The sequence below is a fragment of the Gopherus flavomarginatus genome, chromosome 5 (genome assembly GCF_025201925.1).
Source record: "Gopherus flavomarginatus isolate rGopFla2 chromosome 5, rGopFla2.mat.asm, whole genome shotgun sequence".
NCBI lineage: Eukaryota > Metazoa > Chordata > Testudines > Testudinidae > Gopherus > Gopherus flavomarginatus.
Genome location: NC_066621.1, coordinates 128,164,812 through 128,181,823, shown reverse-complemented (window position 1 = coordinate 128,181,823; position 17,012 = coordinate 128,164,812). Strand labels below are relative to the sequence as shown.

At 43.6% G+C, this 17,012-nt stretch overlaps 1 protein-coding gene and 1 pseudogene across 1 annotated transcript in view; both read right to left on the bottom strand.

Annotated features, from left to right (window-relative positions):
- LOC127051264 (swi5-dependent recombination DNA repair protein 1 homolog) overlaps nt 1-17,012 on the bottom strand; it is a 365,584-nt pseudogene that overhangs the window by 287,552 nt on the left and 61,020 nt on the right.
- Nucleotides 802-17,012, bottom strand: part of KCNK13 (potassium two pore domain channel subfamily K member 13) — a 156,018-nt gene continuing 139,807 nt past the window's right edge. Inside the window, exon 2 of the mRNA XM_050953314.1 lies at nt 802-3,701. Within this exon, the coding sequence (XP_050809271.1) occupies nt 2,809-3,701 (893 nt within the window). The 3' untranslated portion in view covers nt 802-2,808. The remainder of the gene's footprint in view (nt 3,702-17,012) is intronic.

Genomic DNA, 17,012 nt, shown 5'->3' with positions numbered 1-17,012 from the left:
TGTGCCTTTGTTTTTACTCGGTTGAGAAAGCGAATAAGTGGAGTAAAGTCTCCCCTCTTCCCCATCTTGCTCAGCAGAGTAAGACCTACCTGGCTCTTGGGTCTGGCTCTTGTGTCATGCAAGACCCATGATCTCCAGATGGTCTGACCTATGAGCAAGTGGGTGGGGAGGGGATGGAGAAAATAGGGAGTTGCAAGAGCTTTCCCTGCCCCACTCACTGGCAAGAATAGCTGGCCAGGCACAAGAGGAGAAGCAAGCTGCACCCTTTCAAGGGCCACACTTACTTTACCTCTTCTGAGGGCTGCACCTGAAGGCCTGAACTAGCCCTAAACCGTTTCTGATCATTTACAACATCATAATTGTTTCCATGATGGTGAATTCCATGAAGAGAGGCACTGAACAGAGGCATCAGTGAAAGAATCCAGAAAGCGGCAGCCTACATAGAACTATTTTCTTTACATCCAAGTATCTTAACATGCAGTAATAATCAGAAGAGGAAATTCAGAAAATAACGCATGGCAATGTAATGGAGCTGGGTATTATCTTCTAAAATGCATCAATGGCAACTCATTGCTGTTTTTAAGAACCTAGAAGTCAAATCCTGCTTGCCTTACTCACACAAGTAGGACCGCTGGTTCTGATTCTGATCTCACTTACGTTTAGGCAAATAAGGAGTGATCCCATTGTAACCAATGGAGATGCCATCTGTAAAAAATGGAGTGAGATCAGAATCATGCTCACCAACTTTAAACAGAGCTACTACTTATGTAAGGAAGATGAGCAGGATTTGGCCTTGGATTTGGATTCTTTAGCTGTGGAATCCTACAAACAGCTTACTATTCTTTACAATGTAATTGTTAAATAAACAGTGGTGATGTGCAATAGCATAGGACCAACATGTTGGTTTTGTTTTTAAAGTGTTGAATTACAAAACCCTATATGAGATGTCATCATAATATTTTTAAATTCAGTTTATATTTAAAGTATGTAAGTATTCCCCAGCAGTGTTATGAATCCAGATATAAGAGCAATTGGCGAGGGAGAAGAACCAGAGCATGAAAAGGATTCCTAACACAAATGAAGCAGACCAGTCCACCTACATTGTTCCACATAAACGAAATGAAAAAAAGAAATTGCATAAATGGTGAAAAGTATATTAGATATTTAAAATGTCTTTAAATTGTAATAATCTAAATGGTATTATGGGTACCGCAAGTAAGACTTTGTTTAACTCTATGAGCCTATATCCAATTCCCTTGACTTCAGTAGACACTAGAACAGGCCCTATGTCACCAAATTCTGCTCATTTACTTCCACATACCCTCACTGACTTTAATAGCATGGATGTAAAGGAAGCAGAATTTGGCTTAGAATTTTTACTTAGCAATCTCCTTTAAATTTAATCCCTTATTTCTACTGTTGCCTAATGCAAAATGCCACCCTATATCCATCCATTAACTTATCTAATTTCCTGTTTCCATGTTTTTCTGACCATTAATACAGTTCTCATTTAGGTCTTCAGCCAGTTCATAATGAGCACTCAGATCCTTTCATTTAGCAAAATGGTGAGTTATAAATTTTCCATTTTCTTAATCAAAACCCTATCATTATCATCACCAGAAAACAGGAAGAGTATGATACTTATACAAATGTTAAAAAAGGACACTGTCAAAAGTGTTTTTCATAATTTCTTACATTTCTTGTGCTAATGGTTACTTGTACTAATGCCTTGGAATGTTGAAGTTGCAATCTGTTTCTGCAATGAAACCTGTTCATTGTGTAAACTTTCTTATTAAATGTTCATGTTATGTCAGTGCTCATTGACTACAATCAGGAGGGGGCACTGTACACACAGTGTTAGAAACAGTCCCTGTTTGTTACTGTAGGGTTACTCATGAGATCTGTCTATCCATATTTAATATTTTTTCTAAAGAAAATTTCATTGATTCAATTTTGAGAGGAAAAGTTAACTTAGCAAGTATTAAATGTACTTTGCAAATGCACATAAGAAAGCAAAAGTAGGTCTAATTTTGACTCTACCATTTTTGACAATGTCCTTCTAAGCGGAAGACTAAATTACATTCTCAGGACCAACTTCTGCTCTTAGTTACACCAGTGTAACAGCAGAGTAATTCTACTGACTCTGATGAAATTACTCCAGTTTTATACCACTGTATCTGACAGCAGAATCTGGCTTTACTGAAACAGCTGTTTTGAAAATCTGGAATCTGTTTTGAGAAGTTAGATTTAGAGAGAAATTATTTGATTTTCACTCACTTAAATCAGGAGTGAAAGAGTATAGATGGTGCAGAGAAAGGCTTATAATGGTTCCTCTTTTGGTTTCAGATAGGCTACATTCAGAAACCAGGTCTAAAAAGAATGGTACAAAAAACAAACAAACAAAAATCCCAATACCAACTTTGAACTAAATATCAGTTCAATACAAAATTCAGTCCAGTGTTGTGAAAGGTGATTTTTCCCAAGGCCATCAATTCCTTATTCCTGAAACTGAACTTAACATAAATACAGGAACAACAGGCCATAAAAAATTGGTGTTGGGGCTACATTATATTTAGTTTGAAATTTATCCTTCAGTGACCTGTTTAGGGAGCAAATGGAAGGGAAGAAAGGAAGATAGAGATCTGAGTAGTGCAAAGAACAACAGATATTAACTGACAGCCCCTCTCCCAAAAGTGAGAGACCTTCTAACAAAAGGTGTTCTGCTCATTTAGCTCTGCTTCTCTGATGATATTCATTCCCTAGTTACTTCTATACTTGTTGATGCTTTTCCCATCATTCTGATTTTTTTTACCTATCCACGCTTGTCTCTGCCAGCCTGTTATTCATAATCGCTAGGGCTCCTACCCCACCAGAGAATCCATTATGTTTAGAACTAGAGTTCAACTGCCTTGGGTAGCCATTGGCAGTTTCTGACAGCTGTTTCTGCATGATGGCCAGTGACACTTTGTTGGAGGCTAAGAAATCTTTCATGGAGATCATCTCGCCAGACAGTCGGCGTCCATCTGTGTCGCTCTCATTGACGCCATCAGTCTCAATGGAGATGTTCCGCCGGCTCCGCACGTTCCCTGGCATCACAACATTCCTCCGTGACCTAAAGAATTTTCTTTGGCATCTGGGGCAGCACCTGCAATCCAGCTTCTTTAATATCCAGTTTATGGACTGTTTGATAACAATCGAGATCACATTAAATAAGGAATAGATACAGCAAACCCCCATGAGTATGAAGACAAAGTTGCCAAATCGGTAAAGGCCTTGGCTTCCATACTGGGCATTTTGGCTACTGACCAGGTCACCAAAACCAATAGTGCTGAAGGCCACGAAGCAAAAGTAAAGTGAGTCAAAGTAACTCCACCCTTCAATCGGTGTGTACATTGCAGAGGCACAACAGGAAATGATAAGTGATGCTACACATAAAATGAGCATGACATAGTACACGGATGGCTTCCACCCTGCCAAGCTGTCCACCTCAGAGTTCCCTGAGCCTCGCCGGCTGTCATGAGGGAGGACCCCTTTTCTCCTCAGCTGTCTCTCATGGCAGGATTTCATGATGTAGGCTATGACCGTGATCAAGCGCTCCAAGAACAGGTTAAAGAATAAAATGGTCCCTGCACATCCTATAAGGCCATAAAATATCAGAAAAATTTTTCCTCCAACGGTGGCTGGGGTGGTCATGCCGAACCCTGGAAGACAAAACAGAAAAGTTGAGTAAAAGTAACCTCTTAGCTACAGCATCAAGGGTTTTGCCACATGCAAGCCAAAACAACCGGCAGGAAATCACTATAGCTTCTATTAGCTTTGAAAGAGTAGCTGGGAATTCTCTCCAAGTTCTACATGCTTATGACCCACATTATTCCAGTGCTAAAAGTAAGCAGAGATCACAAAAGTAGAGTGGGCGCACTTCCCCCTAATTAGAAATGAAATGAAATAAATGAAAGCAAATAAATTTGAAGAAAGAGCTGTTTAACTGAGGATCTGAGCTGCTGTCTGCTGCAGAGCTCACTTTACCACAACCCTGTTTCAGAGCTAATCTTCTGAATTTCTAAGCTGACCTCTTCTCCCACTCTGTTCTGCTTCATTGGCCTGAAGTCTATAAAAAGTCCAGTGAAGTCTATAAAAAAATTCCCATTTACTTCAATAGTCAATGAATGGATTAATCCTCATGGTCAGACCTACGTTGACGCATTACCAGATTTTCCCTTCTTTCCCACTTGCCCAGGCTCTGCTCCACAGTTCAGATCTGTGCTGGAGCATTACAGAGCGGCCCTGTTTTCCTGTCCTCTGCTGTGTTGCTTTCCAACTCAGATATGTTTTGCAACTTTGCAAATATTCCCACATGGATTTTGTTTCTTTCCAGTCTGCAAATACCATTTTTGCTTGGGGTTAATATTTATTGAAAAGACAAAATTTCTGTAAATGGGATGTTTATCAAGAATCAAAATGGATAAATTTGTCTTAAATATGATGGGCATATTAGAGGTAATATACATGTGGAATATGTTTGCTGTAGTTTGAACAGTGTCTAGAGAAGCTGAACAAGTGATTAATTAACTGTCCAATTAAGTTAAAGCAGTCTTGTTGAGAGAACAAAAAAATAGCACATTGAATAAGACGAACACCTGCATTTGTTCTCCTCTGTCTGTAAATGCAGGATATTAACTGCATGAAATAAAGGAACTAGAGAACTGGATATAAGGGAAATGTATTCAGTATTGCGAAGTGCATTGCTTTTGTGCCGGGAGAGACAAATACAGGACGGGGAGCTGGGAACATCCGTGTTTTTACATCTACAGCAGGCTGGAAGGGATGTGGGTCATCTGTAGATACACAGCAGACCAAATCGCAAGTGGAGAGGAAGAGGGTTAGGGTTAGGGTCCCAGGGTAATTCCCATAGGGTACAGCAAAACCTGTGGCTGGCCCCAGGTAGTTAAGGCAGATTATTCTAAATTGTGTCAGCATCAGTGATGCGGCGTAACATCTGCTAGAGGCTTGATCCCATACCCATTGAAAACAATGTGAATTTTGCCATTGACTTAGTGGCTGGAGCCTGAGCCCAAACCCATACAATTCATACCCATTGTCATTTAAAATTCCTATCTGAGTCCACATTTCCATAGATGGAAGCCTAGCAGTCAAGGTTCTATAAAGACACCCAAACAGTCAAGACAGGAAACCCATTATGAATTGTAAATAATGGAAAACACAGGACATTAAATCAGAAAGCCAGTGAGCCCAGCCTCTATTCCTTGTCCTTTTTTCTTTCCCAGTGGGGGCTCAATTTTGACTTTTTGGAGAAAGAAAATGCTTTTTTTTTTCTTTCTACTTATAAATCTCAAAATGTGTTAATCAAAACTAATAATAATTTCATGTAGTGCTAGATTGGAAAACCTAAAAGCACTGTACAGTACAGATATTAATCTAAACCTAACAATATTGTCTTTTAGGGGTTGTGGAAAAAATAAACTGTAGGCTGCTAGCTGCACTGCTGAATCAGTATACGAAATGGCTTGCATATCCATTCATGAAGAAATATTTTGGGCCAAACTGATCCCTGGTGTCACTCTATGGACTTCAGTGCATGATTCTATTTAAAGATACTGTCATGCAAACAGCCTAGCTGGTCACTGCAAATACTCTATGATGGGAAATTGCTTCCTTTTTCTCTCTTGTTTTTTCTCTAGTGTGACGTCAGGGGTAGTGTAGATCATTCAGTGACTAAAGAGCAAATCAATAGAACTTATGTCTAGGTAAAAGTACCCATGCTTGTATACTCTGCTAACACAGCAGCTCTTTGCCAAAAATCAATCTCTTTGCTAGACCAGAAAAAGCTCTAAAATCAAAACTTCCTCTTCCAATCAAACAGCAACAAAACAGCATTGCTGCCTGTCATCTGCTTTCATATACATTCTCCCTAAAACTTCAGAGTGTCTAGGTGGGGAACCTATTGTACCTGTGAACAAAATAAAAAAGACCATCTAGTGTCTAACCTCCCTTTGCTAAGCAAGCTAACTGAGAACCTAGCAACAGCAACCTGTGTCACCAACTGTCAGCTTCAGGTATCCTGGATAGAACTGATTGGAAAATGTTTTTTTCCTCCTGCAGCAGAAAATTTCTACTTTTAGGCAAAAAAAAATATATATATATATATTTTCAGCTGCCAGCTGAAATACTGCTGCAGTGCCTCATTCTCCCAAGTCTCCTATATGGGCTGGGCTCCCTGGTTGGACTACATCTCCCATGATGCACCTCATGCTCCCTTTTTGGTGAGGGAAGGTAGTACATCTTAGAAGATAGAGTCCTACCAGGGAGTCTGGCACACAGAGCAGAATGGGAGCATGAGGCACCTGAACTACAACTCTCATGAGGCACTATGACAGCATTTCTGAATCAAAATATTTCAGTTTGTAGCATAAATATGCTGATTTTCAGGTTAAACTTGTCAGTTTTGGGGCAGTTTTTTGATGAAAAATGAAAATTCTGTGGAAAGCACACACTTTTGTGAAAAAAAAATTGTTTTTTCAAAAACCTAGTTTTCTCTTGAAAAACAGTTTTGATGGAATTTTTTTGACGAGCCCTAAGAGTGGATCCCTCCCAGCCAGGCTTCAGGCCATGACATGGTATAGAAACACTTGTTGCTCTCATGGTTAACTTCCTTCTTTCCATAGACCAGTGAAGGGGATCCATATTCATCCTTCCGGATCTCTCTGTGGCATTAGACATCATAGATCATCCTCATACAGCAAGGATGCTTCAAGCTTGGGACCAGCTCTGGCAATACTGGAGCAGTCCCACTTCAGAAAGATTCTTTGCATTTTCTCCTCCTCTCAGACACAAGCTGGCCCTTTATATTTGTACCAAGAAAACCACACTTTTTAGAACTAGAGAAGAAAGTCATTGCAGCAGTCATGATCACATAATGTATCAGTGCTGAAGACTGGAGTATACACATGCGTATCACCGAAGAATGGAATAATCTATGTGTTTGAAAGGCTTATACTTTAATATGAAGGAAATTTAGAAACAGCAGTGAAAACATTTTCTAAATATGTTCACGACCAGATAGTGGTGTCTCCTTTAGTTGTTGATTTCTTAAGTCATGGAGAGCACAGCCATAAAAATAGAGGGCTTTCAATTATTCCTATTTCCTTGAACATGCAAATCCCTGGATCTGATACAAAAGAGTTTGAGGTCTTACTCCCTTGAAGAATCACTTCAGCCTTTAAGTAGCTGGCCATGCTACACAGACCTTCCCGTTATTTTTGCTGTCTTCTTGGGGTGTGAATACAGATTTGGACCTAAGCACCTAATCATTCACACATTGTACCTACATGTTTTTTGGCAGGTGCAACTCAGGTACATATATCAGAAAAAGTATCTCAAAATGTTATTGGTCAATGTGGCGCACAAATATGCATTCTCATTTTGTGACTAGACTTCTGCCTACTTGCTTGAAAAATGTGCGGGGTGAAAGTAACTTAAAGGACTTCCCAATACGCCGGAGTCCTGAGCGTTGGCATGACCTCAACCAGAAGAGGCGTGGCCTTTCAAGATTTAAAGGCCCTGGGGCTCCGGTTGTGGCTGGGAGCCCCAGGGCCTTTAAATCACCCCGGAGCTCCCAGCTGCAGAGGTGGCTGGGAGCCCCGGGGCTCAGGGGTGAATTAAAGGACCCAGGGCTCCAGCTGCCGCGGAGCTCCGAGCCCTTTAAATCTTCGCAGAAGCCCTGCTGTCGCTATCCTGGGGCAGAAGAGGTAGTGGTGTCAGGGCTTCAGTGGTGACTTAAAGGGCCCAGGGCTCCAGCCGCTGCGGGGAGCCCTTGGCCCTTTAAATCCCCGCCTGAGCCCAGCTGCAGGAGCCCCGGGGCTCCGGCACCGATTTAAAGGGCCAGAGGCTTGGCTGCTGTGGGGAGCCCCAGGCCCTTTAAAGCACCACCAGATAAGCTAGTCTAGTCTGGCACGGCGTACCAGCTCTTGCTGGTACGCCATACAGGACTGTACTGGCTTACTTTCACCTCTGAAAATGTGGTCCTAGAAGTTACATGGCTAGATACAATTACCATTCTCCTGTTCCTCACCTTGGAGTAGTTAATAGCATGGACACAAAAGTGAACATTAGAGATCTCAGCTGGATTGAGATTGGGGACTTTGGTTGGAGCCTGAGTGAACAGGACTGGGATCTATTTCAGGTGGAAAAGAGACACCAAGCAGTCCAAATTTAGACTGAAAAGGGTGATTCAACAGGAGAAGGGAAACAGCTACATGAATAACTAGAACAGCAGGCTGAAGTGGTAGCGAAAGAGCAAGAAGCGAAGCTTCAGACTGAGAAAGGAATGAAGAGAATGATACCGTATGAGGAAATAAAAACAGTGGGCAATACATGAAAAGAATATATTTATGTGAGGCAGAAATAAAAGGAAGAGAATTTCAGAATAAAAAAAGCACTGCATGTAATAATGGATGAAGATATTAATGATATGAGTGGAGGATGTTGAGATCCGAATGATCAATACATTTTACTTTGAAAGTTGCTTTGTGACAGATGTCTTGAAACCCACTTATTGATGGATAAAATACACAGAAAGGCTACAGAAGACAGAATTATGTGTAATCAAGTGGAAATCAGTTGGGTTGGGGGTGGGAGAATTACATGTTTTTAACACACTGAAGAATATTCTATTCCCTCAATCCACAGTCGCCTGGATATGGCTAGGTATTGTTGATATTGCTAGAAATGCATGACACAAAGGTTTCCAGTGAGAGTGAAGAAAGACTGTAGTATCAACGAGTTTTCTCACTTTAACTCAATTTCTGTTTGTGCAAGAGCAAGGTTTGGAAATGACTCTCATGAGCTGAGAGTTCACACAGAGTAAGCATCTGTGATCTGACAATATTGTAGGTATCTTTTGAAAAAGGATCTGCCATATGTGGAAGGAAGTATCAATCTGCTGATAGAGAAAATCTGTGTCTTCCACAGGCTTGTGACCTTTCTGTGAAGTCTGTTTTCTCTTGGGACAGAGATTTACTTTTACATGAATGAAGTCTCTGGCCCATTTGGTGTAGAAATAGATTTCTCTGTGTAAATCAATACACTACTCTGCTGTTAAATCTGCATCTAAAACAACTGAAAAATTAGTAAAACAGAAGTGAAAGTATTTCCATTCATCTTCTTCAAAACCTTTCTGAGACCAGTTAAAAGCACAGGTCATTAAACAAAGCCATACACAAATACCCAGTTTTAGTAATTAGAACACAAGTGTAAATAGTACTGTATAACATCAAAAGCAGGTCACCACGGAGGGGGTTGGTTATGAAAAGGAAAAGAAAATCAACATTAAGTCAGACCTGTTGTTTTCTCTTCACAGATTTAAGCAGATAGGTTTGTATATTGAACCGCTACTTCCAATCTTCCATTTGGATGTAACAAGTCCTTGTTACAGCCTCACAATCTCTACTTCAGGATGTAGTTATTACAGTGCCATCAAGTATCCCTGTCCTGGGCACAAGCTCAGTGTGCAAAGCCATCACCTCATCTCTCCCTCTTGGAAGTTAGATACAGGAAGAATCAGGTGTGAAATATGGTCTGAAATTCTTCCCCACTGAATTCATCAGTAGGACCAAGATTTTACCTATGGTTCTCATTCCATGAAGTGTAGACCATTTCCCATCTGTTTTTCTTTTGACACAGCTGATCCCTTGTTGTTCTTAACAGTCTAGAGCAGTGCTTTTCAAAGTTGGGACGCCGCTTGTTCAGGGAAAGCCCCTGGCGGGCTGGTTTGTTTACCTGCCGCGTCCGCAGGTTTGGCCGATAGCAGGAAGCAGTGCGGGCTGAGAGATGTGCTGGCTGCCCTTCCTGCAGCCTCCATTGGCCTGGAGCGGCGGACCGCAGCCAGTAGGAGCCGTGATCGGCCGAACCTGCAGATATGGCAGGTAAACAAACCGGCGCGGACTGCCAGGGGCTTTCCTTGAACAAGCGGCGGACCAGCTTTGAGAAGCACTGGTCTAGAGGATATTCTTCATCTTGGCTTTCTGTCTTACCCATCTGCTTCCTATCCTTTTAGTCATCTGATATCAAGGTTTGCTATCTAGCTTTTAGATAGAGCTGGTCTGGAATTTTCCAGTGGAATTGATTTTTTGCTGGAAAATACAGCTTCTGCAAAATTGAAATTTTAAATTTTGCTGAAAAAAATTGATTTTCTGTCAGGAAAATGTAAATGAAATTTCATCACAGGTTGGTTTGACCTGAATTGGAATATTTTGGGGTTTTGAACTGACCAAAAAATTAATTTCAAATTAATCAACAAAAACTTAAAATACATATCCTTATCAGCACATTGTCTTATGGGAGTTGTTCTTTGGGCCCTCATTCTCTCATATGGGCCAGGCTCCCTAGAGACTACAGCTCCCATACTACAAAGTGAATTTTCCTCTGACGGAGCTGCATAATTAATCATGGGAGTCACATGACTCTGGCTGCATTATGGGTGACGTAGTTTGACCAGGGAGCCTGGCTAATAGGGACATAGAATCATAGAATCTTAGAACATCAGGGTTGGAAGGGACCTCAGGAGGTCATCTAGTCCAACCCCCTGCTCAAAGCAGAACCAGTCCCCAACTAAATCATCGCAGCCAGGGCTTTGTCAAGCCTGACCTTAAAAACCTCTAAAGAAGGAGATTCCCCAACCTCCCCAGGTAACCCATTCCAGTGCTTCACCAGCCTCCTAGTGAAAAAGTTTTTTCCTAATATCCAACCTAAACCTCCCCCACTGAAACTTGAGACCATTACTCCTTATTCTATCATTTGGTACCACTAAGAACAGTCTAGATCCATCCTCTTTGGAATTCCCTTTCAGGTAGTTGAAAGCAGCTATCAAATCCCCCCTCATTCTTCTCTTCTGCAGACTAAACAATCACAGTTCCCTTGACCTCTCCTCATAAGTTATGTGCTCCAGCCCTCTGTTGCCCTCTGCTGGACTCTTTCCAATTTTTCCACATCCTTCTTGTAATGTGGGGCCCAAAACTGGACATGGTACTCCAGATGAGGCCTCACCAATATCAAATAGAGGGGAATGATCATGTCCCTCAATCTGCTGGCAAGACCCCTACTTATACAGCCCAAAATGCCATTAGCCTTCTTGGCAACAAGGGCACACTGTCGACTCATATCCAGCTTCTCGTCCACTGTAACCCCTAGGTCCTTTTCTGCAGAACTGCTGCCAGCTGTTCGGTCCCTAGTCTGTAGCAGTGCATGGGATTCTTCCGTCCTAAGTTCAGGACTCTGCACTTGTCCTTGCTGAACCTCATCAGATTTCTTTTGGCCCAATCCTCTAATTTGTCCAGGTCCTTCTGTATGCTATCCCTACCCTCTAGCATATCTACCACTCCTCCCAGTTAAGTGTTGCTGCATCCTTGGGGGCAGCCAGTTTAGGAAGAAATCACTTGAGGCCAGACAGCAGACAGCTAACAAAGCTACCATTTATTTACGGACACGGAGCCCACCTCACCGGCCGAAGCTGGCTGGGCTATCCCCTAATAATCTAACTCAGTTGCCATAGGAACAAAAACCATGACAACCAAATACACAACATATTCCTCCCACCCTAATAAGAACATCCCCTAAATAAAACACACACTAGACTAGAGAAGGAGGGTATACTGCCTCCATTCCCGGCTAAACCCTGGGGACTATTTTGCCCCATAACCATGGATTCGCCCTAGCTAAAGATCCAGCCGATGAGGAGGCCTTCTGTCTCTAGGTGGATTACGGCGAACTTCTGGTGTTGTTGCATCCGAAAGTACCATGGGCTCAGGGTCCGCAGCACGAACGGGTGAGGAGGTGGTATCAACTCATGCTGGGCAAAGGGGTATCTCAGCCTCCGGAAGTAATGGAGGAGAACAGTCAGGAATAGGTGATTTGTGATTTGGTGTCTCACCAGAAGAGGTGAAGTCAGACCACTCAACTGCAGATGTGTCCTGAGGACTGGCATGACCTGGCAACAGCTGATCTACATGTCGCCGCCAGGTAAGATTCTCTGCAGTCCGGACTGTGTAGGAAACAGGTCCTGTTTGAGTGATGATTGTGGCAGGGACCCATTTAGCTCCGGAAGTATAATTCCGAGCCAAAACTGGCTGTCCCGAGCTAAAGTTTCTGTCTTTTGCTCTGGGTGCCTGTCTGATGACTTGATATTGCTGCTGATGTTGCACAATTTGTCGGGGTTCAGAAGGTTTCAGCAGATCAAAGCAAGTGCGCAGCTGTCGTCCCATCATTAGAAAGGCCGGGGATGCCTGGGTCGTAGCATGAGGTCTGTTTCTGTAGAAAAGTAAGAAGGTATCCAGACGCTTTTGAATGGAGTGTTGTCCCCTTGCTGATTTAAAAATGTGTTTCATTGTCTGCACAAATCTTTAAGCTAATCCATTGGTGGATGGATGATATGGTGCTGAAGTGATGTGGTGTATCCCATTTGCCTTCATAAAATTTTGAAACTCCTGAGAGACGAACTGCGGTCCGTTGTCGCTCACAAGTTGTTCTGGCAGACCGAAACGACTAAAGAGTCCCCGTAGTTTTTGGATAGTACTCTCTGCAGTAGTGGACTGCATTATAGAGACTTCTGGCCATTTAGAATAGGCATCTACTGCCACCAAGAACATGCTTCCTTCAAGGGGGCCAGCAAAGTCAACATGAATACGTTGCCACAGGTTTTCAGGCCAGTCCCATGGGTGTAGGGGTGCCCACTGAGGTGCATTCCTCACACCCTGACATGACATACAAGCTTTTGCCTTTTCTTCAATAGCACTGTCCAATCCAGGCCACCAAAAATAGCTTTGTGCAATTTCCTTCACGCGCACTGTTCCACAGTGACCGGAATGTAGCTGTTCTAACATCTGTGATCTTGGTGGTGGTGGAATAATGACACGTCTCCCCCACAACAAACAATCAGATTGGACCGATAACTCTGTCCTCCTGGACATGTAGGTAACAAGGTCGGGTGAGACCGGAGAGGTTTGTTGAGATTTTCCATGCCTCACCAGGTCCGTAACTTGGGACATTACTGGGTCAACATGAGTTGCCTTCTTTATCTGAGTAGTAGTGTTGGGTGTATTCTCTACCTGTTCAAAGTAGATTTCCTTTTGGGCACTATCTTGATGTTTGACCGGCAAAGGCAACCTTGAGAGACCATCTGCATTGCCGTGCAGAGTGGATTTCCGATATTTGATTTCATATGTGTGTGCTGAAAGTCATAATGTCCAACGTTGCATACGACTAGCAGCTAGGGGGAATGCCTGTGTAGGGTCCAAAAATTGAAATCAGAGGTCGATGGTCTGTGAGAAGAGTAAACTTCTGCCCTAACAGGTACCGATGAAACTTCCGAATTCCAAAAACAATTCACTTTATCCAAGTGGACTAAGTAGACATGCTCCTTAATAGCTTCAGTTTTTCCAATGTGATGTTGTAGTGAGGCTGAGTGGGAGAGTGAGGGAGGATTACATGCCCCTTGGAGGGCAGAGCCTAGATCACCCCACCCCTCTCACTGGAAGTACCAGGGCATGGCCAGAAGTATAAGAGGCCAGTCCTGCAGCACAGCTGGGGGAGAGCCTGCAATGAAGGAAGATGCTCAGCCTGTTCTCCAGAGACCCCAAGAGGAGCCAGCGCCTGGCTGTTCCCGATTGCCAGACATGGATGATGACTGGCCTGGAGTACCCGCTGCAGTTTACCCCGAAGAGCTGGAAGAGGCCTGGAGACCTCAGGTACCAAACCCCAGGGAGGCAGGAAATAGCCCAGGGGCACCCATTGAGCAGCCGGCTGCAGAGCCCAGCGTGACTCATTTGGCGTGTTGTGGCTGGATCCCCGCTGACACAGGCCCTGGGCTGGGACGTGGTGGAGTAAGGTGGGCCCGCATCCCCCTGCCACCCCACCCTGGGTGGCTGACCCCCTACACAGTGCAAGAAGGCTCTAGCCTAGGACAGGAGCTCCCTTACCACTCGCTTTTGGAGACTGTTTGTTGGCTGCCTGAGCTCCGCCCCGGCCAAAGCCAGCCTCAAAAGATTGTTTGTTTGCTGGCTGCCTGAGTTCCGCCCAGGCCAAAGCCAGCCCTGAAAGACTGTTTGCTTGCTGGCACCCTGAGCCTACACAAGCCCAGGCCCAGCTCACCTGGAGACTGTTTTGTTTACTGGCTGCCTGAGCTCCACTCTGGCCATAGCCAGCCCTGAGAGACTGTGTTTGCTGGCTGCCTGAGCTGCGCCCACGCCAAAGCCAGCCCTGATAGACTGTAGTTAAGGGCTGACTACTTGAGCTACCCAGTCCAGGCTAAAGCCTGGTATTGACTATTTACCGCAAAGGCCCTATTGGGGGCTTTTGCTTGTCTTACAGACTCTAGTCCTGACCCCACAGGACTAGCCTGAGTGGCCTCCCTCTGATCGGGAGAGTGAGGGAGCATTACAGATGTTTTTCTTTTTGCACTCTAATGTTAAACATTGAATATGGTTTGCTGAATATTCATCCTGATTTATGATTTCACTCTACTAGGGCTAATTTTTCAGGGAGCTGCAATGAGTTTTACCTCTTATTAAAGTCAATGAGAGTTTTACTAGAGCACCACACAACTCTTACAAAAGTCCATTCTGCATGGGCTCCTTCAGAAAGTTTTGCCTGAGAGCTAAGCTTCTGGTTTAAGAGCCGATATTTCAGATTTTACTTTAGAAGTATTGTCAAGGAAAACAGCACTAATTCAAGAGCGGAATGATGAAATATTCTAGTAAACCACAGTGTCCTCCTTTCTCCAAACTGCTATAGAAAAATCAAGCACTGCATACATTTCAATAAATATTTAAGATGAAAAAGTAACACAACCCAGAATGTTTATAGGCATTTTCACCTTTCTGAAAGTGGAAATTCTAATGCATCCATCTCAACATACTGATACTGTGCCACCATAAGGCCAGGGGAATAGTATGTGATGCAAATTGTGGTCATTTGGTCAGAGGTATCCTCTTACAGTCCCACCATAAGGAGCTGATTTTAATATTCAAAGTGCTCTGAAATCCACCTGCCTAGGGAGACTGTCTTGAACAATCACAACAGGGCCTAGAGTAGAATGTATTATGTAAATTTGGGGTTGTCTGAACAAGGGGGTTCCCATATTACACCCCTGCCCTCCCCACAGTTATGAACTTTCTTTCATTTTCGAAATGCTCCAAAATCCATGTGCAAAATGAGATTATTCCCCAGAAAAGACTCTCCTCCATTCCCCCTTGCTGCCTCTACATGGTCAATATGCCATCAGTTACCACCTTCCTTCCTCTCCATGCCCCTCCAGCCCTACTAGAGGACTCCTTGTGCTTTTCTCAGGTATCTCACCCCGATAGACATCGCAGCACATTATCCTTCCAGTTGATACAGAACATTGTGGGGGTACTGCACATGGGGACACCAGGAGAAAATGTCAGACTCTGTCTACACTGCATTTAGGGTAGGCTTAGTGAAAACCAGCTGGCTACGCCTGGCTTATACTCGAATATTTCATCTGCTCTGCACAGACTGCTCCAGAGTTGCCAGATGTTACCATTCCTTGATCCTTGTCCTAAAGATTCCCTCTGAAGCATTGCTTGCACTTACTTCTGCCCTGTATTGTACTGTCATGTATGGCACCAGACTGCTACAAATCCCCAGAGCAAGAATAGACTATCATGCACCTCTGCATGCACAGCCGACATAATTCTGCATACAAATGGGATGTTCACAGTCCCTTTGGATGCAAATGAACCTCTCCTCCTGTTTCAGTGTGAGTTGGGGCAACCTGCTGCAAGTAATCCCTGTGCCACTCAATAAAATTGGGAGCAGAGCTGTGGGAGTGCTTGCAGATGAATGAAAGAATACAGCTGTGTGCAACACAACACAACATATAAAATGGATACACTTTCTTAGGGCTTGTCTACACTACAGGTTATGTCAGTATAACTTATGTCGCTCAGTGATATGACAGAGGGCTTGGCTACACTCGAAACTCCAAAGCAGCGCTTTGAAGTGTGAGTGTGGTCATGGCGCCGGCACTGGGAGAGAGCTCTCTCAGCACTGCATGTACTCCACCTCCCCGAGGGGATTAGCTTGCAGTGCTGGGAGCCATGCTCCAGTGCTGGGGCACTGTTTACATTGGCACTTTACAGCGCTGTAACTTGCTGTGCTCAGGGGGGTGTTTTTTCACTCCCCTGAGCGAGAAAGTACAGCGCTGTAAAGCACCAGTGTAGCCAAGGCCTAAGCCACCACCCCAAATGATGTAAGTTACACTGACCTAAGCATCAGTGTGGACTGTGCTATGTTGGCGGGAGAAGCTACTGCCTCTTGTGGAGGTGGCTTTATTATGCTGACGGAAGTGGTCTCTGCCATCAGCATACAGTGTCATCAGCAGACATGCTACAGTTGTGCCACTGTAGTGCTTCTAGTATAGACTAGCCCTTAGTCATCCCTCATGTCTGGATATTATAGGGCAGTCCTGGTTGTAATGTACATTCTACATCCCCAGTGGCTCTTGGAAGCTCCAGGGGGCAGTGTTAGGCTGTAGGGCAGGGCTGGTATGTATTTTAACTTTTTATTTTCTGATTTCCACTTTGTTATACCTAACTCTTTATTTCCTGGCTTTCAGAAGATAAAGTATAAGCCACTCAATATCCTGGAGGGATACAAGGCACGGCTGGTTAACTTCAACTCTGCATTAGTGACTTTTGAGACAATGAATTTATGTGAATGGAGGGGCAGGGGAAAGATTACGATATATTTTTCAATCCATTTTATATCTTGAATGCAGTGTTTTTTTCATAATGGTGCAAAGTTTCTTTCTTGTTACTGCTCCAGGAGCTTCATTTCCTTTTTGAATATGTGTGTGTTTGCTATCCATGTTATAATTAGATACTCCAGTCCTTTCCCAGAAAAAGGAAGTGGACAGAAAGAGGGGCTAACACTATAGCAACAGCAATGAGTCACTATGATGCTGCTAATATTGAAATGGC